At 43.2% G+C, this 27,569-nt stretch overlaps 1 protein-coding gene across 3 annotated transcripts in view; it reads left to right on the top strand.

Annotated features, from left to right (window-relative positions):
* Positions 1-27,569, top strand: part of SHISAL1 (shisa like 1) — a 109,714-nt gene that overhangs the window by 75,466 nt on the left and 6,679 nt on the right. The window contains exons 5-6 of one of the 3 annotated variants that reach the window (XM_087722212.1): positions 6,598-6,627; positions 13,956-14,721. The exons of 1 other annotated variant lie outside the window; for it this stretch is intronic. In XM_087722212.1, the coding sequence (XP_087578338.1) occupies positions 6,598-6,627; positions 13,956-14,034 (109 nt within the window). In that variant the 3' untranslated portion in view covers positions 14,035-14,721. Of the gene's footprint in view, positions 1-6,597; positions 6,628-13,955; positions 14,722-27,569 lie in introns of those variants that run through there. One more of the 3 variants, XM_087722214.1, reaches the window with a different exon arrangement.

Raw genomic sequence — 27,569 nt, 5'->3', positions numbered from 1 at the left:
TCCATCCCAAAGAAGCAGCAAATGTATGCTAAGTGATTCAATCTCCCTTGCAAATGTGTGTATTTCATTTGGTAGAAAAAAAATGTTCAGGGCATGCATTATGAATGTGCAAGAAGATGGAAATATCCACACATACTCAAGGGCAAGTTTAATCTAACCTTTACAGAATCTGTTTGAATAGCAGTGAGGCAGTTAAGTATCTACCCAACTAATTTTGCAAAACTGCTACACAGAGCATCCCGAAGAGCCATATTTCCCACTGGTTCTCCTCAGATACAAATGGAAAGAGCTGTGATGACAGTTGGAAGAAATGTCCATCTGTGTTCAGTTCCAAGTAGGGAGAAAGATATTGGAAACATGGAGGCTGCTTGGAAAGCTGGTTTAATGGAGCAGAACCATTAAGCATATGGTCCTAATGCAGCTGAACATATGGAGTGGAGAGAGAGATATATTTATATCTTCTTTTGGGCCTTGCCCTAGAGCGTCCTGTTCCTGTGTAAGACATTTATCCTATTGGTTGCCGGACTCCCAGCAGGCTATGCAGGGATCTTCACTAACTTTCTAAGCTGTCTGTATCCCAGGCTTGGTTGAATCTTGCTGGGTGATGCAATGAAGAGGCTTGTGTTCAGAAAGGGTGTTGGGCAATTGTGGCTTAATGGCTTTGCCCTGGTTTGGATCTTGAGTGAGGGCTAATCCCATCACCCTGGAGCTGAAGGCCTTTTGTCTTGTACATAGGATGGCCCAGTCTTTTGTCTTGTTGTTAAGATGTCCCAGTCTTTCTGGGGCTATTAACAAAGGTGGGGGCTGTTTCCCAAGAGCATGTTTCTCCTTTTCTCATCCAGGGAGCTATGATATTCTGCCTTTTTAATATTTCCTAGAATATTTCATTCTTCTAGAGGAGGGGAGGGTGCTTACTTTCCACATGACTATTAGCTAAAGCTCCAAATCTTTTCTTTTTCTTTTGAAGCTCTATCATGAATTCTGCAGGGCCATTACTGATCAGAAGTGCAATGGTAAAGATTATATAATTAAAAGTAAAGGTTCCCCTCGCACATATGTGCTAGTCTTTCCCGACTCTAGGGGGCAGTGGTCATCTCCGTTTCAAAGCCAAAGAGCCAGCACTGTGCAAAGATGTCTCCATGGTCATGTGGCCGGCATGACTCAATGCCAAAGACACACAGAACGCTGTTACCTTCCCACCAAAGGTGGCTCCTATTTTTCTACTTGCATTTTTTACATGCTTTCAAACGGCTAGGTTGGCAGAAGCTGGGATAAATAACGGGAACTCACTCCGTTATGCGGCGCTAGGGATTCGAACCGCCGAACTGCCGACCTTTCTGATTGACAAGCTCAGCGTCTTAGCCAATGAGCCACTGCGTCCCTTAATGACATGATTAGTTTCTTAAAAATTGCAATGCTGAAATGCTTTCCCCAGAAAGAGCTGAGCTTGGCCTCTATAAAGGTATAGAAGAAAACATTTTTACCAATAGGCTCTATCCAGTGTTTATAAATAATTAATCCACGTGCCATTGAACGGCCTCTATAATTGAAGAAAGCTTTTTGTCTTGGGTAGCCAACCATCCGTTCCCCAGATTAAAAAGGACCCGTACATTCTAAGTGCCTGCTCTGGTAATGTAGAAAAAGGAGCATCTTCAGGTCTCCCCACAGCCTACACAGTCCTTGTGATGGGAGCAGTGATTAAAAAAAAAAGTGTGTGATGGCTTTTAGCTAAACAAGATCTGCTCCTTTTTCATCCCCAGCGAACTTAATGCCCTAAATTCTTGCAGGAGAAAACCTGCAAATATTTTGTGCGTAGTGTCAAGTTATAAATGGCACTTGTTTTGAAGTTTCCCAAGCTTCCTTTTAAATAGAGGACAGATGATATTTAGGTGACTGTGCTAGGGGCGTTTTCCCATGCTAGCGAATTGTATTGAAAAAAATACATAGCTGCTACAGCACAGCTATTTCTGTTTCTCTTCAAACTTCCACCTTCCATTTCCTTCCAGCCTGTATTTGCACATTTCTATATAAGCTAAGGTGCTGGGCTTGTCGATCAGAAGATCAGCAGTTCGGCAGTTTGAATCCCTAGTGACGCAGTGAGCTCCCGTTACTTGTCCCAGCTTCTGCCAACCTAGCAGTTCGAAAGCACGTAAAAAATGCAAGTAGAAAAATAGGAGCCACCTTTGGTGGGAAGATAACAGCGTTCTGTGCGTCTTCAGCAATTCGGCCACATGACCACGGATACGTCTTCAGACAGCGCTGGCTCTTCGGCTTTGAAACAGAAATGAGCACCACCCCTAGAACTGGAAACGACTAGTACGCATCTGCGGGGGAACCTTTACCTTATATATGCACACTTATTATATTTCAGTATATGCCTTACATATATCCTGGTAAGTACATCTGTCTGTGTACCTTGTTCATTGAAAATATCCCCACCGTTAATATAACTGCACTTTGGAATGCTTTTTTTTTTGTTGTTGCTACGTGTGATATACTAACATCTGTAATGGGGCAACAATATTTTCCTTCTTTCTTGCTTAATTACTGTTCATTCTTTAACCTTCTCCATTGTCTTTATCTTATTATTTATCATTGTTATGCAGAGGTCTCGGCTGATTTTTCCAGACTTCTTTTAAAATTACTTTTTCATAGCTACTCTCGCATCTTCTCCCCAAGGTCCTTTCCTATGAAATGGGCTCAGCCAAGTGGCAAATGTTTCTGTTAGCTGGGTTGCATCCTCTTTGTCAAAGGAGATGAATGGATCCACAAAATGTTTACTTCAGCGGTGGGTTTCACCTTTCGTTACCACCAGTTCCCTGCACCAGTGGTGGGTTGCAGGTGGTACATCCCGGTACGGGCGTACCGGAGCCTGCCCGGAGCACTGGATACCGTTCCGGTACGGTGCTCCAGAGGACCCACCCACCCGCCCGAGCTCCTTACCAGTCTTTTAAGTCTTTGGTGCTTCTGTGCACGTGCATGGCGCGTACAGCACCTGTGTAATGCTCCGCTGAGCAGCTGGAGCATTGTGGAGGGTCATGGAGGCGCTAGTGCATGCGCGCTGCGCACATCCACTGCCGGGCCCGTTCCAACTGGAAAGGGATCCAGAACCCACCACTGTGTTGCATACATGTGCTTTGCTTCCACATGCACCTTCTGTGCATGCGCCCAGCCTCAAAAACACGCCTAAATAGGATGGCATAGAGCCGGGGCAGTGAAGCTGGGCCCACCCGCAATTTCCAAACTGGCTGAATGCCACCTCTGCTTTTCTTCCATCCTTGTAATCAGGCTTGTTTATTTCTTCAGCTTTCCTTGTAAATTAGGGAGTGTGTAAAGAGCTTATTAATGCCTAATGAGTATGATTCTCATTGTGCTGTAAGGTTGATTTGCAAAAGGTTGAGATGGTAACTTTCCCCCGAGGGGAGCTTGCCAGATCCAAAAGCAGGTTGCAGGCGGGGAAAGAACGACAGTGATAAGGAGGCAGATTGAGGAAGAAGAGGAAAAACCGAGTTGTGAAGAGAGAGAGATTGGTTCGTGGGGATAAGGTCAGAAGAAGCTGGTAGGCATATTATTCTGGCCTAGGCCTCCCAAGATCATGAAGCAGACTCCTCGTCCCATTAAAACCTCTTTTATGTAGGTTAAAAGGAATTCCTCTCCAGCAAAGCCCCGGCAAACAGTCTTTCATGAGATTTCACAACTACAGACCTTTATCAGGCTTGGAGAGTAGCCAGACCGATATCTTCCAAACGCCACTCTGTAGCAGCAATTACTTGGCAAGATATTAGGACAGATCTCCACCCTAATGAATTGAACTAATTGTATCCTGCAAACTCCACTCCCCTTTCGCTCCTCTTTATTCCCTATGGGAGGGGCCATTCACCATCCACCTGTGGCTTTACTCCCAAGTCAACCCTTGTTCCTTAGCTGTTCCCTTCTCCTGGCAGCTTTGCACATGTACACACTGGGAACAGGCTCCAGCTGTTCTTCTGCCCCACTGAGATCCAACTCCAAAGGCAGCTGATAACTGTCAGACGACCCTGGCCCCCTCTCTGCCTCTGACACAGAGCCCTCCTCAGAGCCTTCCCCAGATTCCAGGATTGGCCCATGTTCCTCCCCAAACTCCTCAGTCTGAATCTGCTGCCAGATCCGCTGGCCACTTGCAAGCCACAACACATATGTGGGGAAACCAGATTTTACCTAGGGCAGGGGTCAGCAACCTTAAACACTCAAGGGTCCTAACGGAAGCCCCCGTTCAATTCTGGAGCTGATCGGAAATCCAGTTCCTCTACCATAGAGTCTCTTGCTAGCAGCGTGTCCTTTTTCCTCTAACTGCCCTAACCGAAAGCCCTATCAATTGTGGAGCCACCCAGTGACAGGGAGCCACAGCAGAGGGATGAAAAGAGCCACATGCGGCTCCAGAGCTGCAGTTTGATGACCCCTGACCTAGGATTAATTATGGTTAGGCTAAGAAGACAGTAGTAAATAGTATTTTTATCTGGTGTGCAATTCTTTCTAAATGCAGGAGAAGATCCATTTCCCCTCACAACTAACTGTGAGGAAGATTCAGCTGAGATAGAGAGAGGCCCTAAGTGACATATGAGCTTCTGTGACAAAAGGTAGACTAGAATTCGGTCTTCTTGCTTTTTTCAACCTTAGCTGTCACATCACACTCAATATTTCTGTACTGTTGCCATCAAAAATGTGAGTTACACAGCAGAGCTAGCAAAACCAAACAACAGTTTGATTCAACTTCAGCAATTTTAGCAGCCCCAGTTGAAGGTCATGACAAAGTTCTTCCATTCTTCCAAGAAAACTACCTGTATGCATCCATGAAATCACCACAAGTTGAGCTGAACTCAACTCAGAAGGTGTTACCTTTTCCCAGTTCACATTGGGAGCTGCTGTAATGAGCTATTGAAATCTGATGTTATGTGAATCCCCCAGGGGAGCAAAAATCTGAAAGAGGTTGAGCAATGAAACCGAACAGAGAGAGTCATCTGGATTAAGGGGAATTATATTTTCATGAGGAAATATCAATGCGTGTTGTAAACATAAAGAACTGGTTAGAAAAAAACCAACATGGCAATCAAAAAAGCCAAGAGGGCAGGTCAAGATGGCAGTCATAACACACAAAAGAAAGGCTTTAATCACCTGACTATGAACCAGTTCATAGGGATTCAGCTCTGGAGCCGCATGTGGCTCTTTCATCCCTCTGCTGCAGCTCTCTGTCGCTCAAAATATGGGTCACAATGGCCAATGTGTGATACCTGCCGGCAAACGATTTATTGAGCTTTTCAACCTTCTTTAGGTCAACCATGGATAAATCCAAGAAAAGTTGCAGAAGAAAACCGAAGGTCTAATTCAACTTCATATGCTAACTTTGTGGGCGCTCAGGAAATAGTCAGGCATGGGAAGGGTTTTGTGGCTCCTGGTGTTTTCTTTTCTGTGGGAAATGGGTCCAAATGGCTCTTTGAGTGTTTAAGGTTGCTGACCCCTGGCCTGGACAAAGGTGTATATACAAATAGAATAAGTTAGAAGAGTGAATTGGATATGTGGGTTTCAACTTAGTAAAATGGCTCGGACAACTTTCTTATCTTGGACTTACAAAATAGATGTGTTATATTATGTAGAAAATCCTAATAAAGCATGCAAAGAAATAAACATAATGACAGGGTATGGGAAGATATTTTTTTATTCTGTTTTTAGAAAAAGTGGTAAGATAAGGTGTTACAATTGAAGGAAAGTGTTAAATTTGCTAAGGAGTTTATGAGAGGAGATGAAGGAAAAAATGACAACTTAGGGGGCATTATTTGAAGAGATTAAAGATCAAGATTTTTAATATGTTGTTTCTGGTAGTTGTTAAAAGGGATTTTTTTGATTACGTTTCAATGATGATGCTTTTCTTTATAGATATAAATTATGGGAAGAAGAGATTTTTTGTTGTAAAGAAATATGAAATTGATTTATTTGTTTAATATATGCACTGTATGTGTAGATTGGAGGAGAGAGAGAGAGAGATGGAATAAAGAGGTTTTAGTAGAAATTTGATTAGGTGATAAATTATTGAAACTGCTGTAGTTGTCTTGATCAAGAGGGAAATAATTTCTTTATACTTCTTTTTCCTTATATTTTCCCTTCCCTTACCTTTTTACTATTTGCATGTTTTATTTTTTATATTTTACATATAGTTTGTGTTAATTTTGTATCTTTGTATTTTTAAACTGTAATAGGAGTTATTATTTAAAAAAGAATGTGGTTGCTGTATGGAAAGTTATTTTAATTTAATACTATAATACCGCACTAGTCTGATTTTACACAGTCAAAGAAGGTGATGCCAAAACCAGAATGTCCATGCAGTTTTCCATTTTCTATCATGGAGTAAGATAAGTAATGCAAAGAAAATCTATATAGGTTTACTTTTCAGTTTCTGGAATTACCTTGGAACTAACTATCTGTGGACATCGACTGGGGTTAGGATTAGCCTAAAAGCGCAACTCAGCAAGTCTGAGTTAGGGTTAGGGTCAAGAACCATGTATGAGTCAAACTATTATGTTATTAACTTTATTTTTTTGTTTGTTTTTAATTTCCTTTCTGAAGCATTAAACGAGGAACGTATGTTAGGATCAGGTGAGCATAACCCACACAGATTATATACTTCCAGTTATATCTGTGATGGGGCCCTCAACCCCTCTGGTTTCCTTCCCCAGGTTTCCTCTTCTTTTGTGCAAGAAACTTTTGCATACGTGTATTTCCTTTAAATCCCCCCATCTATATCTATATCTCTACCTCTATCTATAGATGATAGATAGATAGATAGATAGATAGATAGATAGATAGATAGATAGATAGATAGATAGATAGATAGATAGATAGATAGATAGATAGATGATAGAGATATACACACACCTACCTATCTCTCTATCATCTATCTACCTACCTACCTACCTACCTACCTACCTACCTACCTACATACATACATACATACATACATACATACATACATACATATTGTACGTACATACATACATATGTACGTATGTATGTATGTATTGTGTCACAACCCTTGGTATGCCCAAATATGGGAGGGAGCATACTGCTTCCCTTTTCTGTCTATCGGCTCACTCTGGGAGCCATCCAGGCAGAAAGCCATTTTTTTATGTCGCCTTGTTACATTTGTGTTGCATTTGTGCTGATAAATGAATAGCTTGAAATAGATCTATACTAGTCTCCCTTTATTTATTTATCAGCACAAATATATATATATATATATATATATATATATATATATATATATATATATGTGTGTGTGTGTGTGTGTGTGTGTGTGTGTGTGTGTGTGTGTGTGTGTGTGTGTTTATTTGTGCTGACAAATAAATAAAGGGAGACTAGTATAGATCTATTTCAAGCTATTTAGCTCTCATCAGCTAGCCATACCCTTACTGGGATAATTGGGGCTTACCAGGGGTTGTAAAAATCTAATATATATATATATACACACACACACACATATACATATACATATACATATACATATACATATATACATACATACATACATACATACATACATACATACACAGTGGTACGATTCAAATAATTAAACAACCAGGGTCAGGTTGGCTGTGGTGAAAGGTGTGGCCCATCCTCGTCCTCCAGCACCAATGGCTAACCTGACCTGGGCAAACTGGTTGTTAAATTACCCCCCTATACTTTGATTATCATACCTCTATCAAAGTAGATCCCGGGCATTGCACTTCAATGGAAAAATGGGAAATGGAGTGGATGGCACGAGGAGAGGAGCACGAGCAGGGAGAAGAAAGAGAGGAAGGTTTTTCATAAGAAGTTGGAATTGATTGGTTGAACTTTTAGTCCCACAAACTTTTTGTTTCCCTGCACATGATGTCGAGAAACACGATGGAGAAATGTGATGGAGCTCGAAATTAGGTAGGCAAAGAAATGCTTGGGGGAAGTAAGGGCATCTGGCTGCCACACCCTGAAATGGGCCCGTCCCTCTCCAGCAATTGCCCAGGCCCACCAGAGGGAAGGCCAGCATCTGTCAGTACTTAAATGCAGCGGCATTCCAGTTTTGACCAGAAAAGGACAGCTGGTATGGGCACTGCAGACAGGATGCCCACTCTCTTCAGCACCCTCCCCAACCCTTTGGCACTCCACCAATGCTTTGACCCTGGGCTGCCGCCTTATGCCCAGGCCCTGCGGGCCAGTTCAAGGCATCGTGGGCTGGAAGGATTGAAATAGATGCTATTCAACCAGTTCAGGGAACTCCAGAAAAAATTAGCTACCGGTGCAAACCGGCTGAATCCCACCACTGCATATACATACATGCACACACATATATAGGCACTCCTTGAGTTACGACCACAATTGAGTCCAAAATTTATGTTGCTAAGTGAAACATTTGTTAAGTGAGTTTGCCCCATTTTATGACTTTTGTTGCCACAGTATTGCCCCATTACATTTGTTAAGTTAGCAACATGGTTGTTAAGTGAATCTGGATTTGCATTGACTTTGCTTGCCAGAAGGTCACAAAAGCTGATCACATGACCCCAGGACACTGCAACCATCATAAATATCAGTCAGTTGCCAAGCATCTGAATTTTGATCATGTGATTATGGTCATAAGTGTGAAAAATGGTCAAAAGTCACTTTTTTCAGTAACTTTGAACCATCACTAAATAAACTGTTATAAGTCGAGAATTACACACACACACACACACACACACATATTCAGGCATAGGGTCTCCTGCTTGGGTGGAGGATTGGACTAGATGACCTACAAGATCCCTTCCAATTCAATCATTATATTATATATTACATATTACATATTACATATTACAGCAACATTTGTATCCATGTTCAGGTCAAACCGATCAATATTGTAGCAATGCCCATGGAAAATCCTCCCCATATATTTTTATTGTGCATTGATAGACCTAAAAGGGAAAAGTGTCAACTGTCGGACTAATGAAACCATAAGTAAACACTCTTGGGAGCTTTGAATTCCCAAAAATAAATTTTCATTGAACACACAATTTTGGTACTGAAGAATCAAAACCAGCTCTGGTTTTCCCACACCTATGCTTGCCTAGTCAAACAGTAGCTTTCCTTTCTCCCCAACCCTAGGTGATCACATTGTCCAATTATGAAACATCCTTTTGTTATGGGAATAATCCACCTCCTTCTCAAACACCTGCAGTGGTGACCTTGATGGTTTCTAGGCTCTCTCTAGGCTTTGCTCTCAAGAAAGCCAGCAGTGCTTGAGGAGTTGTTTTAAAGAATGCTTAAAGCAGCAGGATCTCTTTTCAGACTTGGTAAAAGGTTGAAAGAAGTGGGGTTGCTTTGATTAGGAACAGAGGGACACTGTGTCCCTATAGGTAGATAGGTTTGGGGGTCTTCTAATTATGCGTCACTCATAACCAACTGCAACCAAATACAAAGTGTTCTGGAAGCCCAGAAAATGCATATTTCAATCAAGATATTGCCAATTTTTTGAGTAAACAAATTATACTCTCAATTTCAAAGGCTAGTAAAATGTACTTTCATTGGCAGCACTCTCTGATGACATAACGTTGTTTCTGATTCTCGCTTGCTCTAGCTCCTCTCCACAGTAATAAAATGTCCTAATCTATGCAAATTCTACAAGCGGCCTGCTTCCTGCCAGGCGGGGATTCAGTGGCCAACATAGCAATGGTCTTTTTCCAGAGCCAGATGAGAAGAGTCTTGAAACTGTAAAAGGATTCTAAGCCAGCATGAGCACCCCAAAGATTTCAAAACATGCCTAAATGAAGTCTAAGTTTAATGAGCTTTGCAGGCCCTTAGTAGGCCTGTAAAATGTGTGCATTCTCTCAATATTTTCAAAAGTATCCCAAATTGCTTTCGACAATGCTCTAAATATTTTTATATTTTTAAGCTTTTTTTTTTAGTTTCATCTTGAATGCTCCTGAACCTGGAACACATTGGCTAATTTTTTTATGACAATAAGCATGGGAAAAATCATAGAACATACGGTAATAGTGGGGACCTTGGAGGTCTTCTACTCCAACTCGCTGATCCTATACAATTTCAGAAAAACGGTTGTCCAGTCTCTTATTGAAAGCCTCCAGTGATGGATCACCCATAACTTCTGAAGACAAGCTATTCCACTGGTTGATTGCTCTCACCATTGGAATTTTCTCCTTAGTTCTAGGTTGCTTCTCTCCTTGTTTAGTTTCCATTCTTTGTTTCTTCTCTCCCCTTTTGGTGTTTTGGAAAATAGGTTGACTCTCTCTTCTTTGTGGCATCCCCTTAGATATTGTAACACTGTTATCATGTCACCCCTAGTCCTTTTCATTAGTGTAGACAAGGGGTCAGCAACTGGTGGCTCTGGGGCTGCATGTGGCTCTTTCATCCCTCTGCTGTGGCTCCCTGTTGTTGGTCAGCTCCCCAATTGATAGGGCTTTCGGTTAGGAGAGGTAGAAGAAAAAGGATGCCACGCTAGGAGGAGTCTCTATGGTGGGAGAACCGAACTTGGGACAAAATGCACATAACAGCAGAAATGTTGGGGTCAACTATGGCCACAAGATAATGTACCTGTACATTATCCACACATTACTTCTTATTCCAGATTAAATACTTGCAAGCCTGAGTTTATTTTTGCAGATATAAAATTACCTTTGAGATTCCTTTGGCCTAGGCCTGTTAACATTTATTGCAATGAAGATGAAAAACATATCTAAATGTAATTGAATTTCTGTGAATGTAGGTTTTAGATTCATAGTGGAAACTATGTCCTTTGCAATTCATGTTTTGCAAATAGTTTCCACCTTTCATTTCATCTGCAAGTACATTACGGGCTGCTCTTCTCCAAGGAGCTCCAAAAACAAAGGTGTCTGGAATTGCTAGAATTTGGGGGGGGGGGGGGGTTGGAGCAGGCCATTGTATTTATTTGCAGGAAAATATATCTATAATCAAAATATTATTCTAGCTGGGGACGCCGGCGTGTATCATGTGTTCCTGGTTGCTTGGTGCTAAAGTTTTACAGAGAAAGAAGAAAGAATAATTAAGTTCAACAACCATAATTTTGACTTTGGAGCTGCAGCATAATCCCAGCAGCAAATAAGAGTTATAGAGTGATTGCAGCATTTCTTTCTCTCCATTCTGGAGTTTGAGAGCCGTGTGGTCTGAAACAAGATTCTGTTAGGTACCTTTCCACAACATAAAATCAAATATCAATAGACTTAGCTTCTAGTCTCAGAATAAAGCATCCATACCCTGCTCTATGGTGATTTCTTCTAAGCATCTGCTAAATCTTGAAATCACCAAGTCCCACCAATGGCTGAAACATAAAGAGAGCAAGTTTCTGAAAGTTAAGTTCAATTTTTGTAGAATTGTAGATAATAAACCAGCAGAGCAGAGAGGCAATGAACTAGAATTGTCGCAGAAAAAAACTGAGGACAGCTTTCTGTTGAGAAAGTCTTGCATCTTCTGACTTGAGAGACCGCCTACTGCCAATTACCTCCACTAGACCAATAAGATCGCATAGATTAGGCCTCCTCCGAATTCCATCAGCCAGCCAGTGTAGACTGGCAACTACCCGGAGGAGAGCCTTCTCGGTGGCTGCTCCGACCCTCTGGAACGAACTCCCCGTGGAGATCCGGACCCTCAACACCCTCCAGACCTTCCGTGCCACACTTAAAATCTGGCTATCCCGGCTGGCCTGGGGTTAAAGACCCTAACCCCTACTCGAATTGTATGACTGTTGAGTTCTTAAATGATGTAGTGCTTTTATGTTGTAAATTGTTTGTCCTTCCCCCCCCCCCTTTTGAACTGTGAGCCGCCCTGAGTCCCCCCAGGGAAAAGGGCGGCATACAAATAAAGTGAAACTAAACTAAACTAAAATATCAATTGCACTCAACAATGAACTAAAGTGCCACCATCAGTGAACTGTTGGACAGCACTACTTGGTCTGTTGTGTGGATGCTTGGGTGGTTTAGGGGTGGGGAATTTTTGGGTGGGTGGGGGTGTGTTTGTGGATTGTTATATGTCTTGGGCCTGGTCTCTGGATGTCATGTGAATTCTCCAGGAGCTTCCAGATCTGAGAGTAACATACAAATGAAGGCCAGAACTGATAGATGCCAAATCTTTATGACAGTCACTTTTGTCCAAGCTGCATTAATGCAACCATCCTTACTTTTTTTCCTGTGAATTTGGGGATCGTCTTAGAACAGGGGTGTCAAACTCATGTCATCACGGCTATGTCACATGATGTATTGGGACTCCTCCCCCCCCTTTGCTAAACCAGGCGTGGCCAGTATGTGACATAGCTGGCCCACGGGGGAGGAGTTTAATGGTCATCTTCACTAGGCACATGAGGTGTTTCTGTGGTAAGAACAGCATGCGTGTAAAAGAGAATGGCTGGTGTGTGCCGGCAGATGCATCAATTAAATTTATAAATTGAATATTTACATGTAGTTTAATTGACTTTAATTTAATTTGAGGGAGGGGCATCCTGGCTCCTTCCTTTTTGGGAGAGTGGCTTCTAGCAGATGCCATGGGTGCATATAGAGTCCCTCTCTGAGGGAAATGGACAGTTTAGAAATATGAAATATAAATAAAACATAGTGATATTTTAAAACTCATTTATTGACTGAAAAGAATTTCTAGAGTTGGCAGAACTAGAGTAACAGAAAAGCTGGACTCTGTATGGGACTTTTGCCCTCAATTTTCTCTTGGAAAAAGGATTCTCATGAGGAGACTCTCAAAGGCAACAAGTGTTTGATACGTGTGCGCCAGTGGTGGGCGGGTTCCTACCGGTTCACACTGGTTCCGCGGAACCGGTAGTGTTTGGTGGCCTGGGTCAATGGAACCGGCAGTGACCCAGGCCTGCCACACCCTCATACCGGTTCTCCCAGCAGTGCTGTAGACACCTCCATCTTGTTTTTTGGATTCTGTGCCTGCGCAGAAGCATTTTTATAGTACTGCGCATGCACACATAGCGCGCATCAAGCTCATGCATGCTGCGTGACCACGAGCAAACCAGCAGTAGTGGCTGATGGAACCCACCCCTGATGTGGGCTATCATTAAGAGAATTACCATATTTTTCAGAGTCTAAGACGCACCGGTGTATAAAATGCACCAAGATTTTGAAGAGGTAATTTTTTTTAAAAAAAATATTGCACTCTGAAGACCTCCCAAACCCTCTGCAGACCTCATTTTTTGTGAAAAATGGAACATGCAGAGAGTTTGAGAGGCCTACAAGGTGCTCCTGGGGGCTGGGGGGGCAAAAACAAGCAAAAAATGGTCCATTTTTCATGAAAATGGACTGTTTTTTGCCAAAAGAAGGGCATGCACAGCCTTTAGGAGGCTTATAGAGTGATTCTCGGGGCTGGGGGGGGGCAAAATGAGCCAAAAATGAGCCATTTTTCACTCATTTCTGCCCTTTCCAGCCCGCAGGAGCACTTTGCAGGCCTCCCAAATCCTTTGCATTTTTGTGAAGGGTGCGGGGTTTCGGGAAGCCAAAAATGCTGTGTTCATATAAGATGCACCCAGATTTTCTCCCTCATTTGGGGGGGGGGGTGCATCTTATACTCCGAAAAAAATGGTAATGGCTGCCTTTTCTCTTTGCTAAGAGGTGTTTCAAGCCATATTCTCTTTAGGTGGCTTAAAACCCTCTGCCCGTGTGAGGGAGATCTCACCAACTGCTTCACTTGTCCCTTCCCACACGGGGACAAAGTGTTGACAAGGTGGGCTGGTAACAAGGTCTCCTATTTTAGGAAGATATTTTTTTTATGCCTCTTTCATCTCAGCTCTAGAGGAATAGATTCTGTAAGGGAAACAATCTGGTTAAAAACCACCACTAAAAAAATAAAATAAAAGATTTCTACAGTAGCCATCTGCTTTGTACACATTCTCCTGGCCAGTCAAGACACGTGAAAGGTTATTTTTGCTTTCTTTGTAGATTGCAAGATGAAAATCGGCTTTTGTGGAGAAGCCTCATTAATCCAGATAAAATCACTGGGGTAGAAGATGAACTTTAAGAGAGTCTCAGATGCCAGCTTGGAGCGATTAAATTGCAGATCAACAAAATACACCTTTAGGATGGGCCTCCAGAGTCTGTTTTCCTCAGCTGACAATTTTTGCCAGAATAAAAACATTCTTTCGCAATAGTTTGGGCTCCTTTATGGAGACCCCTTTGGAGTGTGTCAAGAATAAACTAGGAGATGTAGGAAGCAAAGCCAGGGTCATCCATAAAGATCTCAGATGCCTATATATTAATGCTCAAAGTTGAGGAACAAAGTTCAAATACCAGTATATGAGGACTGATATGATATAGTTCCCATTACCGAAACTTGGTGGAATGGAACTCATACGAAATGTACTCCTGGAAGGATATAACCGTTCAAAAAAAAACAACAACCCCAGACCTAACAAAAGAGGAGGTAAAGCAGAGGTGGGTTCCTACCAGTTCGCACCAGTTCGGTAGAACCGGTTCGTCAAATCTACTGAACCGGTTAGAAGAGGTTCCACCAGAAATCAGGCCACACCTACAGAAGAGGTTCCAAAAAATTTTGAAACCCACCACTGACACACACACACACACACACACACACACACACACACACACAGACTCACACAGAGAGAGAAAGAGAAAGAAAGGAAGGAAGAAAGGAAAAAAGAAAGAAAAAGTGAGAGAGAAATGAAAGGAAAAAGGGACAGAGAGACAAAAGGAAGGAGAGAGAGAGAGAGAAAGAAAGAAAGAAAGAAAGAAAGAAAGAAAGAAAGAAAGAAAGAAAGAAAGAAAGAAAGAAAGAAAGAAAACACATGGCTGGCAAGCCACTCCCACAAAGGAGGCCACACCCACAGAGTAGGTTCGAAAAAATTTTGAAACTCACCACTGACACACACACACACACACACACAGACTCACACAGAGAGAGAAAGAGAAAAAAAAGAAGAAAGAAAAAAGAAAGAAAAAGTGAGAGAGAAATGAAAGGAAAAAAGGAAAAAGGGACAGAGAGACAAAAGGAAGGAGAGAGAGAGAGAGAGAACACATGGCCAGCAAGCTACTCCCACCAGGTCACATGGCCGGCAAGCCACTCCCACAAAGGAGGCCACACCCACAGAGTAGGTTCGAAAAATTTTTGAAACTCACCACTGACACACACACACACACACACACACACAGACTCACACAGAGAGAGAAAGAGAAAAAAAAGAAGAAAGAAACAAAGAAAAAAGAAAGAAAAAGTGAGAGAGAAATGAAAGGAAAAAAGGAAAAAGGGACAGAGAGACAAAAGGAAGGAGAGAGAGAGAGAGAGAACACATGGCCAGCAAGCTACTCCCACCAGGTCACATGGCCGGCAAGCCACTCCCACAAAGGAGGCCACACCCACAGAGTAGGTTTGAAAAATTTTTGAAACCCACCACTGAGGTGAAGCTGCATTATATATAAGAAATTACTATACCTCTCCATAAGCCAAGGAGCATATGCATTAATATAAAAGGGAAAAAAGAAATTGTCATAGATGTAGGCGACAGGACACCCAACTAAACAGAGGAAATAGATGAACTGATTTTTGCTAATGAGTTAGCTAATCTCCAGAACACACCACATGTAGTAATGAGGGGGGGTTAAGTATTCTGATATCAACTGGGAGACAAAGTCTGCAGCAGATGGGAGAGCCAACAAGTTCCTGATGCATCTAGCTGACAACTTTGTCATACAAAAGATAGAGGCGGGAACTAGGGGGTCAGCTACACTGGGCTGAATTCTTACTAACAGAGATGAAATGATAAAAAGGGTTGAAGTTGTGGGAAGTTTGAGGAGAATGACCATGTTACACTGGAATTTGCCATAATACAGGCACAAGTTACTGTAATTGAACAGTAGGTTCTTAGGTTTGACAGAGTTGATTTCAACAAACTAAGAAAGTTTTAGGAAGGATTACATGCATGAAAATCCTAAAGGGAAAAACAACTCAGGATGTTTGGGAAACTCTAAAAATGAGATTATAAAAGCACAAGTTAACACAATGCCACAGAGAAAGAAAAACAAGGGACCCCTGACAAAGCCAGCATGGTTGCTTAAAAAAACCTCTGACAAACTGAGAAGAAAAAATATTTTAAAATGGAACATATAAAAATCCCCAAATAAGAAATAGAAAGAGGGACAGATAGCCAAAACGGAATGCCAGCAAATAGCCCAAAACTACAAGGGCGAAGTCAGGAAATCAAAGGATCGGCATGAACTAAGACTTGCAACAAATGTCAAAAATAATTTTAAATGTTTCTTTCAATATATAAGAAACAAGAAAAATATCAAGGAAGCAATCGGTCCGTTAATGGGAGAAGATGGTAAGGAGATGATGGGTAGCAGGGAGAAAATAGAACTACTTCATTCATTTAATCTGTCTACACACACACACACACACACGAAGCACCATAGGAGACAGAATGGAAATGCAAGCCAAAATAGGCAAGAAAATGGTAAAAGAACACCCATTCATCCATTCTAGATGAGTTCACATTGCCAGGACCAGATGGATTACATCCCAAAGTTCTGCAGGAGTTGACAGACATGATCTCAGAACCACTGAGCATAATCTTTCAAAGTTCCTAGAGCATAAGAGAACTCCAAGGGCTGGGAAAAGAGCTGATGTGGTTCCAGTCTACATATTCTCCAAAGGACCTCAGGGCAGGCCAAAAGTAACAGGTGCAAGATCATTAGAGACAGTGGTGGGATTCAAAAATGTTTACTACTGGTTCTGTGGGCATGGTGGGCGTGGTAAAGGAGGGATACTGTACAATCTCCATTCCCACCCCACTCTAAGGGAAGGTTACTGCAAAATCCATTTCCTCCCGATCAGCTGGGACTCAGGAGGCAGAGAATAGATGGGGCGGGGCCAGCCAGAGGTGGTATTTACTGGTTCTCCAAACTACTCAAATTTTTCACTACCGGTTCTCCAGAACTGGGCAGAACCTGTTGAATACCACCTCTGATTAGAGAGATCCAACCTAGAACTAAGGAGAAATTTTCTGACATAATTAATCATTGAAATCTGCCTCTGAACGTTGTAGCTGCTCCATCATTGGAGGGTCTCAGGACAAGACTGGATAGCCAATTTGTCTGGAATGATAAAGGGTCTCCTACATGAGTAGGGACTTGGACTAGAAGACCTCCAAGGTCCATTCCAAACCTATTGTTTTATGTTCTAAGACAGTGAAGATGCACTGCATGTAATTTCAGTGGACCTTTGATCATGTAGTGCAGGGGTACCAAACTCAATTTCATTGAGGGCTGCATCAGGGTTGCGTTTGACCTTGGGAGTAGGCGTGGCCAGGGTGGGCATGGCCAGCTCGACATCACTCGTGTCAGGGCATCTGTGGTGGCCTGACCGCTCTTCCAGCAAAAACCAGCTCCCGAGCTCCATGTTTGGCTGTGACAGTCTCCTGCAACCCTCTGCCAGTGAAAATGGAGTTGGGAGTGCTGCCTGCAGCCATCGCAAGCTCCATTTTCAACTGCGACAGCCTCCTCCAATCCTCTGCCAGCAAAACCGGAGCTTGGGAGGGCCAGTCCTTCTCTGTTTCCAGGGCAGCCCCACGGACCAGATCTAAGCATCCTGTGGGCCGGATACGGCCCCTGGACCTTGAGCAATAGCAATAGCAATAGCAATAGCAGTAGACTTATATACCGCTTCATAGGCCTTTCAGGTCTCTCTAAGCGGTTTACAGAGAGTCAGCATATTGCCCCCAACAATCTGGGTCCTCATTTTACCCACCTCGGAAGGATGGAAGGCTGAGTCAACCCTGAGCCAGTGAGATTTGAACCGCTGACCTGCTGATCTAGCAGTAGCCTGCAGTGCTGCTTTTAACCACTGCGCCACCTTGGCTCATTACATCAGGGGTGTCAATCTCATTGAGATTGACACCCCTGATGTAATGGTTGCCACCATGTTGAGTTTTCTGATACACACCCTGGATGGCCCTGCTTCTATATAATATGTCACTTTTTTGTCTGTTTTTTAAACTTTCCAATAAAACAAACTTTTGGTTTCAGTCAGTTGTCATCTTCTGTTACTTGGCCTATATGTAATCCATCATTTCTTTCTTTCTTTGCTGCCATCATGAACGTCCCATGGCTGGTTAACCAGGGCTAATTCATTAATTAACAGCCTCAGTTTCCATAAGGAGCTTCCATATGATCCCAGGCTTTCTTTACTCACATTTCACCCTTTCCAACACGCCGATCCGAGCACACGATATTGACATCTGCATCTGCTCGTCATCAAATTTTGAAGAGTATAAGGTCATAGAGAGGCCAGCTTGAAATCATCTCTTCAGAAGGGCTTGAAGGTTGAAGTCGGTTTTGCAAAGAGATGCAACAATTTCAGAACTTAGGCTACAGAGAGGTGGCTAATATATTGTTGAATATTTCATGCCCTTTATTTCATTTCTAAAGTCACTTTAGCGGTGTTTGCAGGGTATGGTCAAAACAGATGCCAGCCACAATGGTGTTTTCTGTTTTAGATGTGTGCTATGTGTAGCCCACATGTCCACTGTCTTGACTTTTTTGACCATACCCCGCAGAAAGTCTTGGCCACTTTTGAAGGAGAAGAAATGTAACAGGAGGTGTCCTCACACCGACAGGTTGTGCCCTAGCAGTGAATTAATAGCAATAGAACTTAGACTTTTTGCTAAGAGTAGCAAAAAGAATGCATTGATCTGACTGAAAGAAGAGAAGATAACTTGAATGACTGCTATTTAGTAATAAAGAGCATTCAGAACTGCTTGGTTTGCTTCTTTTTTCCCCACCAAAGTGGGGAAGGTTGCCCAAATCTGGACTAGAACACAGGATGGACAAAGAGTTTGTTGAGAAATATTCAGCATCTTTAAACAAATCCAACCGAGTGGCACCCTTGATGCCCCTTGGAGAAAAGCAGGAAAACTGGAAATTATATTGCAATTATAACAGATCCAAAACCTTTCACCATATTAATCAAAAGTCTTTTTTTGCCCCTTTCAAAAAAAAACAACCCATATGTTGACAGAGAATAATATCAACACTCCATTGCTGCTAACGTAGATGTAGGTTTCAGCTTTTCTTTTACCCATCTTGCATGCCCTTTAAATCTACAATTCCTGATACCGTGATGGAATACAGATACAGCCAAGAAAAAGCGACGGATCTTTAACACTGGTCCAAAATTAAGTCAGCTACGATCTACTGGACTTTCAAGGTCATCCAGCCCACATTTTCATTGCTTGCTCTTCCAAATGTCAAGGTTAGCAATAGCACTTAGACTTATATACCGCTTCACAGTGCTTTACAGCCCTAAGCGGTTTACAGAGTCAGCCTATTTTCCCCCAACAATCTGGGTCTTCATTTTACCCACCTCGGAAGGATGGAAGGCTGAGTCAACCTTGAGCCTGGTGAGATTTGAACTGCCAAATTGCAGGCAGCCAGAAGAAGTAGCCTGCAATACTCCACTCTAACCACTGCGCCACCCTGGCTCAATTTTTTATTGAAGCAAAGAGGAACATGCTTGGTTTTGTAAAAGCTCATTGTATGATCCCGCAATCTCTCAGCGCCGAGGTTTCTTCTTCAAGGTCACACTGGAGAAGGCAGAGCAGCTGGTTCTCTGAAACAAAGTTTGCCAAAGTTTCAGCTAAGCATGTATTGAAGAAGGTGAGCAGGGCATCCTCTCCAGCCTTCTTCTGGCAGGCTGGCCGGAAGAGGAGAGCAGGACCTTCTAAGACCTCATTTGCCAAAGCTTGGCTAGAAGTTCTCAGGGCTGTGGAGCAGAGCCAAACAAAAGGATGTCTCTGCTTTGTTCTTAGAAATGAGATGGCGGGCAGCTTTGAGCGTGTGCTTGCTCAGACCTTCAAAGTGGAGCACTCTTCAAAAGATTGGCAGAGCCTGAATCGTTATTTATTCCTTTATTGAGCCTACCTTTCCTCCTAGACCTCAAGGTGGTTCCCATGGGGATCTTCCTACACGTGGCCCGACAAATGCGCGCTAGTCAAATGCGCGCCGACAAAACCGCGGTGACAAAACCGCAACATCAAAATTGCGGTTAGGGTTAGGGTGGATGGGTTATAACGTTGTTTTCGCCTCCCACTATGTTGTTTGTTGATGACGCACGATTTTGACGTCGCGGTTTTGTCGGCGCGCATTTGACTAGCGCACATTTGTCAGTGAACCCTTCCTACATTTTAAGTCCACAACAATGTGTGTTGGGCAGAGAAAGAGGGACTGGCTCAGTCACCCAATGAACCTCCAAAGCAGAGGGAAAACTGGGGTCCCCAAGTTTTTCACCCCTATATCTCACTAGGTAACCTTGTCCTACTGGATAACTTAACCTGAGCCATATAGATGTGGAGCCTAGCAAGAAAGGAACTTTTTCAGGAATCTGAGTGAATTAAACCTGGTGAAGCTGCTTCAAACATTTATAATCCAGGAGATGGGTGCTCAAACATTTGTGACTGTACTCTATTGTGGGTGAAGATAAATGTGATTTATTTCCAAGCCACAGCAGAGTGGAAAGTGAAAAAAAAATTGGTGCGGACAGAGGATCGAAAAAAGAAACTTACAGCCTGGGATCATGGGAACTGATTGTATTATTCCTGGAAGAAAGAGGACAGTCTGTTTTCTGCTGAGACGTTTATAGCTGTACTCCCACCATAGGAGAATTCACAGCTGGGATACCTGCTTATTGAAAAGACACAGAAAATGAAAAAGCTAGCTGACTTTCTCTGTCCTAAAACATTTTGACAATCCAGGTTGGGCTCAAGAGAGGCCATACAGCACATCAATTTATTACAAAATCCTGTTATTAACCCTAGGCTGAGCGTTTCTGTGATTTTGATTATGGATCCCTGTTTTCTATGACAGGAATCTTTTGCTTCATTTCAATGAAGATTCTCAGTCATCCAGACAGAGTCGTCTGGAAGTTGAGTCATGCCAAATGGATTTTTCTGTTTGGTTTGAAACATTTTACTCCTTATCCCAGTAGCTTCTTCAGTCGGAGCCAGGTTGGTTGGGGGACCCCACAAATATATCCTCCAGGGTGATTTCATTCCTCACCTACCGTATTTTTCAGAGTATAAAATGCACCTTTTTCCCTCAAAAAAAGAAGCTGAAAATCTGGGTGTGTCTTCTACATCGAATACAGCATTTTGCACGCTTCCCGAAGCCCCGCACCCTTCACCAAAATGGCCATGCATAGCTTGTAGGAAGCTTTTAGAGAACTCCTGAGCAGGGGTGGGTTCCTGCTGGTTCTAACCGGTTCGGTGGAAGAGGTTCCACAAATCTACCGTGCCGTTTAGAACCGGTTGGAATGCTTGGTTCATTCCCCTTGCCCGACATGATCTCCTTTCATTCTCCGTCTGTCTCATTCACTCGTTCGGGCAGCAGACAATGAAAGGAGATTGCATAGCCAAGGGCAAAGGAGACTGCAGCCTCCTTCATTCAAACATTCGGGCAGTGTGGGGGGGGGGCTTTCGTGTACACCTTCTTTCTTTCTCCAAAAGCATGCAAGAAATCCGCCCCCCCCCCCCCATTGCCCGAATGTGTCCCGGAACTGTGCTGCGAGGTAAGGGAAGCAGGTCTTTGGAGAGACCTTCCATCCCCCTCCAAAGAGCCGATGCCAAGAGGAGGCGGGCTGATTTGAATGCAGGCAAGCGGGCAGTTTAGTGGTCCGCCTTCTTCGCTAGTTCGGGTGGGTGGAGAAAGGAGGCATGCAATAGTCAAGGGTGAAGGTGTTTTATCACAAGCCTCCTTTCTTTCTCTGCTTGCCCGAATAGCAATAGCAATAGCAGTTAGACTTGTATACCGCTTCATAGGGCTTTCAGCCCTCTCTAAGCAGTTTACAGAGTCAGCATATCGCCCCCAACAACAATCCGGGTCCTCATTTCACCCACCTGGGAAGGATGGAAGGCTGAGTCAACCTTGAGTGAGATTAGAACCGCTGAACTGCAGATAACAGTCAGCTGAAGTGGCCTGCAGTACTGCACCCTAACCACTGCGCCACCTCGGCTCTATAGCGAAGGAGGTGCTGGCCCCAAACCGCCCACTCGTCCACATTCAAACCAGCCCGGCCCCCTTTTGTCTCCCAGCATAGGCTCTCTGGAGGGGGAGGTTCTTTCCAAAGACTGGCTTCTTTCCAGCATGGCGGTGATGCCAAGAAGCGGCTGCCAGCGAAGCTCTCAGAGAAGGCAAGAGTCCCGCCGCCACACCAGACTCAGCAAACCAGGCGACTGTCAGAGAGAAGAGGACAGCACGTGCCCTTGAGCTTGTGCAGCAGCCAAATCCTCGCCTCCTATTCTTCGGCTGCTGCACATGGCGTGTGCTGTTCTCTTCTCTCTTGACAGCCGCCTGGTTAAAAAGAAGGACGAGGCTCCACTGGTCCGGAGCCATGTGCAGGGAGAGGGGTCCCCATCACGTTCCTCATCTTCCTGGATGGGCTCCAGAGTCATCACCAGCCGCGCAGAGCTTCGCCGAACAGCAAGGAAGTTGGGGAGGAGCATGGGCCAGTCCTGGGGGTTGAGGAAAGCTCAGACAAGGGCTCTGCGTCAGAGGCAGAGAGATAGCAGTGAGGCAAAAGAACAGCTGGAGCCTGTTCCCAGTGTGCGCATGCGCAGAGCTTCCAGAAGACAAGAACAACTAAGAAAGCAGGGTCGACTTAGGAGTAAAGCCACACCTTGGAGGTGATTGGCCCCTCCCATTGGAAACAAAAGAGGAATGAACAGGGAGGGGCTTCTGCAGAAAACAATTCGTTCAATCAGTCTGGAAAGTTCTGTTTGTGATTATAAAAGACTCTGTGCCAAGTTTTGCTTTGCCCTGTATTTGGAAACTAGTTATCTGGCAGCACTCCAAATGAGATAAGGTGCGTGTGGATAAACATTCCTCGGAAAAACTGCTTGCTAAAGGCTTTCTAACTGTGAATGAAAGGAATTCACAGTCGTGTAAATAAAGGGTTTTTTTTCAGGACCAAGATTTTGCTTCTTGCTTTCTAAGGATGCCTGGGTCAGAACAGCATGACATCTAAAGAACCTATTCAGATTAGGTGAGAAATGAGCTGAGGAAGCTACTTGGACAAACCTTGAGACATTTCAAACCAAAAAGAAAAGTCCACTTGCCCGAATTTCCAGACGTTTTAATTTATTCTTTTTTCCTATCCATTTTTGAGGTTCATTTACTCTAGTGACATTGCTCAAAAGCACTCTAGCCTTCCCCTTCTCCTCACCACGTAAGAATCGTGTTTCCTATTTTATGGAGGAGTGGTTGAAAAACACGTTTAAAAGAACCACGCCAAGCCTTGCTAAAATCACTGCATAAACATATCAATGACTACTTATTTTGTCCTCACCCAAAAGGAATATGGATTTTGAAATGAACAAACACTTACTGTTTCTGCATCCATGGGATATTGAACCTGAGATTTCCCATTTGGGGTCTCAATTTCTATTCCGAAATTGGCTCTACTTCAATGCAGAGTTTTGCATTTTTAAGTTAACACCTGTGGTACTTACGAATGCATAACGTGGGCTGAACAATCACCAGACCCGATAATCCTGCTTCCTCTCATTTGATCAAGGAGCTGCTTGTAGGGGAAGCATTTATGCCCTTGCAAAATGAATTCATCGGGGGGGGGGGATGGTTTCCATTCTAGTGCTCTAAAGCCAAAAGCGTGGTTCACATCGAGAAGGGAGGGGGAGGTCTTCCCCTACATGAATCCCACCTTCCTTCTTGCTTTCTACCCACTTGAGAGATGCACAGGCTGCAGAAATAACTTCCGGTTTGCTCATAGGGTCATTTTTAGGCCTCAGGTCCCTGAAACCTCAGGAGGGCTTAAACCGATCCTACAAGCAAACCGGAAATCCGTTCCCAAACTTCCGGTTTGTCCATAGGGCTGGGTTTTTTGCTCTCTGATGCTTCAGGGAAGCTCCTGAAGCCTCCGGGGGTCTCTGGGGAATGGGGGGCTCTTTTCAAACACCCCCAGGCTCCTATAAAGCCTCTGGAGCCTGAGGAGGACAAAAAATGGCTTTAAAAAGGCTTCCCCATATATCTAAATAGCAATAGCAGTAGACTTATATACCGCTTCATAGGCCTTTCAGGCCTCTCTAAGCGGTTTACAGAGAGTCAGCATATTGCCCCCAACAATCTGGGTCCTCATAAGTCTACTGCTATTGCTATTGCTAAATATATCTGAGAAGACTAACATTCATAATGATGACGTTGGGGGTTACTGAAATTAGAGTTACCATGTCTATATCCAGAGGTTTTTGGATTATTAGACATTAATTAGAAACCTACTTGAAAAACCTATCTTACTAGAGTTTCAGGATGTTGAATAGGATAAATCCAGAATCATCTTGTATGGGCAACATTAAAAAATTAATAAATAAGTCACATATCTTTGATTGTGTGTGTTTAAAAGATTGTCAAAATTATTGCAGGAGAGTTGTACCTATGGTGATAAAAAAATGAGGCATCTAGAGCACTAATATATATAAGTTTTTGCAGCTTTTTAATAAAAGCTAATCCCTTTTAATTACATTTCTTAGTTGGGAAAGGAGCATTTCAGATCACATACTGGTAGTTGGTATATTTTATTGAATGACTGCAGTGGACAGAAAATTGAGCTTCTAGAGACACTTTGCATTTCTTTGGAGAAGTAAAGCTGAACTACTTTTAATGTGTTTTCAGGTTGTATAACTGAGAAACTCCTCTTCATTTAAACATGTAAATCTAAAGCCGTCATACCAAAAAATAGAATCATTTTAACACCAGCAGCTTCCCATCTAAAAATTATCTTTGCAGCAAATGCCTTTTGCAAACCCTCTGGCGCAACAGATTTGGTGCACAAATGTGCATTTGGGGGGGAGGGGGGGAACAGCCTCTGGCAATAACAAATTTTATGAAGACTAATTAAAACATCATCTTCCATTCTGCCAAACCAATGGGCAGAATCCTTTCCATGGCATTCAAAGGTGCTCTCAGCACCATGTAGTTGTTACCTCAATTTCCATTATATTTTTTGAGGCAACCTAGACATCTGATGTTCAATTATAATAAATCTGTGAGCTGTTTAAAAGCTGTTGCTTTGCTCTATTTTGTTTTGTTTTAATTTGATAGTAAACCTGGAAACCAGCCCAGCCATCTTCAGAGACACCCAACAACCATTGAATTTCAAAAGGAGAACATTAGTCCTTCGGTCCTTTCAAAAATTCTTCAGAGGCAGCCGAACTGGTTAATTTCATTTTCACTTTACATATGAAAAGAGGAAGCAGCCAGTGATGGCCATCCTTAATTTAAATATATAAGTGCAAATGAAGTGTGCAAATCATCCTGGTCATTTTTTATACACTTTTGGGTGTAAGTTTCCTACTGCTTCAAGTTGTGAAAATAAGTGCTTTCCAAAGTCAGTCCTATAGATATAAGTGGTGAATGACACCAGTGGGAGAAAAATCCGTTTTTGTTGATTTATCATTCTGGAGTTGCTGGGACACTCAGTGAGGCAGCTAAATTCAGATTGTGGTGCCCTGTACTTTCCACAGGAAGTCCTCCACAAAACCTGAGGAACATCAACTGATTAGCTGATGAGGAAAAACCTGTAGGATCCTAGCTTCTTGCCTATAACTATGTGTCTGCAGTTTTCCCTTTTGGTGGTGTTGTATCATTTGTCATTCAGGCATACGCCAATGATGTGGCAGTGGGGCCAGTGCTCCTCCAAACGAACTCACAAGGGAAGCTGCAACCCTGTGCATACACCCCGTGCAAAGTTTCCAAGGCGAAAGGGCGCTGGGAATCTGGGAGAAGAAAGCCTATGCAGTTCGCTGGGCTCTTCTCACTTGGAAACAATTCCTAGAGGGCAGCAAAGCCCCCTTTGAAATCTGGACCAACTATAAGAATTTGGAAACACTAAAACAACCCCAAAAGTTATCCCCTAAGCTAGTCAGATGGGCTCAATACTTCAGCTGGCTCACCTTCACCCTTTTTTACCTCCCAGGAGAGAGGAATTTCCTGGCAGATGCACTGTCCATGATGCCCCAGTATAGCAGTGCCAAAGAGGAAGTTGTCAACTCCATCATCCCTTCCAAACAAATAGCCTCGGCTGCCCTCACAAGGCAGCAAAAAGCCTTAAATGGTGATGGTGAATAGCTGGTGAAGTAGTCCAAGCACTGAAGGGGGCTCTGATAAAGGGTGAGTGGTTCCAACTGCATAAGGAGGAACTTTCACTAAGAGACGATCTGGCATGGATGAGAGATAGATTATATGTGCCTGTAAACCATTGGACCTTAGTTCTACAACACAGGCATGACACCAAGACCATGGGGCATTTTGGGTTTCTTAAAACTCTCCACCTGGTGATACACCAGTTTTGATGGCCACCCATGAAAAAGGACATTGAAACATATGTGGCCAGCTGCCCAGTCTGTGCCTCAGCCAAAAGATGTCCTGGGAAAACTCCAGGACTGGTACAATCTGTCTCCAGTCCTACCACTCCATGGTCTTTATTGTGGAATTACCAGAAAGCTCAGGAAATACCAGGATTGGGTTATTACGGATCTGGTCTCCAAGCAGGCCCACTTTGTGGTTTGGCTCAAGATTATGTCTGCATGAACTCTAGCAAAAATATTTGTAAAACATGTATCGATTGCACAGAGCACTTGAGCGCATAATTTCTGATTGTGGCATCCAATTTGTATTGACATTTTGGCAAAACTTTCTGAAGAATTTAGGCATCTCCCAGAGCCTAAGAGCATCCAGAAGCTTCCCTAAGCTCCTCACATCACCCCTAGACGAATGGAGGCTGTGAATGTACGAATGGCATAGTAAAGCAATATCTCCAGTGTTACATGAATTTCCAGCAGAACAACTGAGCTGAGCTCTTACCTTTCACTGAGGTAGCCTATAATAATTCAGTACACAGTAGATTCACTCCCTTCTAAGCAGCCCCTGGCCTGGTACTAATACTTTGAATTCACCTTGTTAGTTCCCTAAACTTTGATTATTACCATATTGGCATTTAAGCTCTTTATGGATGACCATGCGTATGTTTCCTGCATCTCCCACTTTGCATTTGAAAGTACTGTGAAAATACTCATAAATAAAATAATGCATTTGGAAATACTTTGCCTTTGCATAGGCAGAGAGCATCTAGACCAGTGATGGTGAGTCAAAAGACTAGGCTTGGGATGTCAAAAGTTCAGAAAATGCCTACTTTTTTTCTACTGGTCTCTCTCATACATACACATGCACGCACATACAAACACCACATATCAGACAAAAGAGGCATCTCTAGACTCTCTTCTTGGGATTCTATGGAAGTCACACAAGATGCCCCGTGTTTTTATGCAATTTTTTGAAGCTCCAGAGCACATGTTCTGCAAGAGCACGATTCTCTTGAACGACTTTCAGAGGGTTCTGAGAAGACTCTGGATATTCTGCATGTTGTGTAAGAAAGTCCTGCTCTGGAGCTTCCCAAAATCATTCAAGGGTTCTTGCAATTTTTGGAGACCCTGCATTTCAGCAAAAATGGCATGTCATAGATTCACCATCACCTACCTA

The sequence above is a fragment of the Thamnophis sirtalis genome, unplaced genomic scaffold (assembly GCF_051295495.1).
Source record: "Thamnophis sirtalis isolate CommonGarterSnake01/CBP01778 unplaced genomic scaffold, rThaSir2_p1.2 scaffold_9, whole genome shotgun sequence".
Taxonomy (NCBI): Eukaryota; Metazoa; Chordata; class Lepidosauria; order Squamata; family Natricidae; genus Thamnophis; species Thamnophis sirtalis.
The sequence above is the reverse complement of the archived record's forward strand: the minus strand, read 5'-3'. Positions and strand labels throughout refer to the sequence as shown.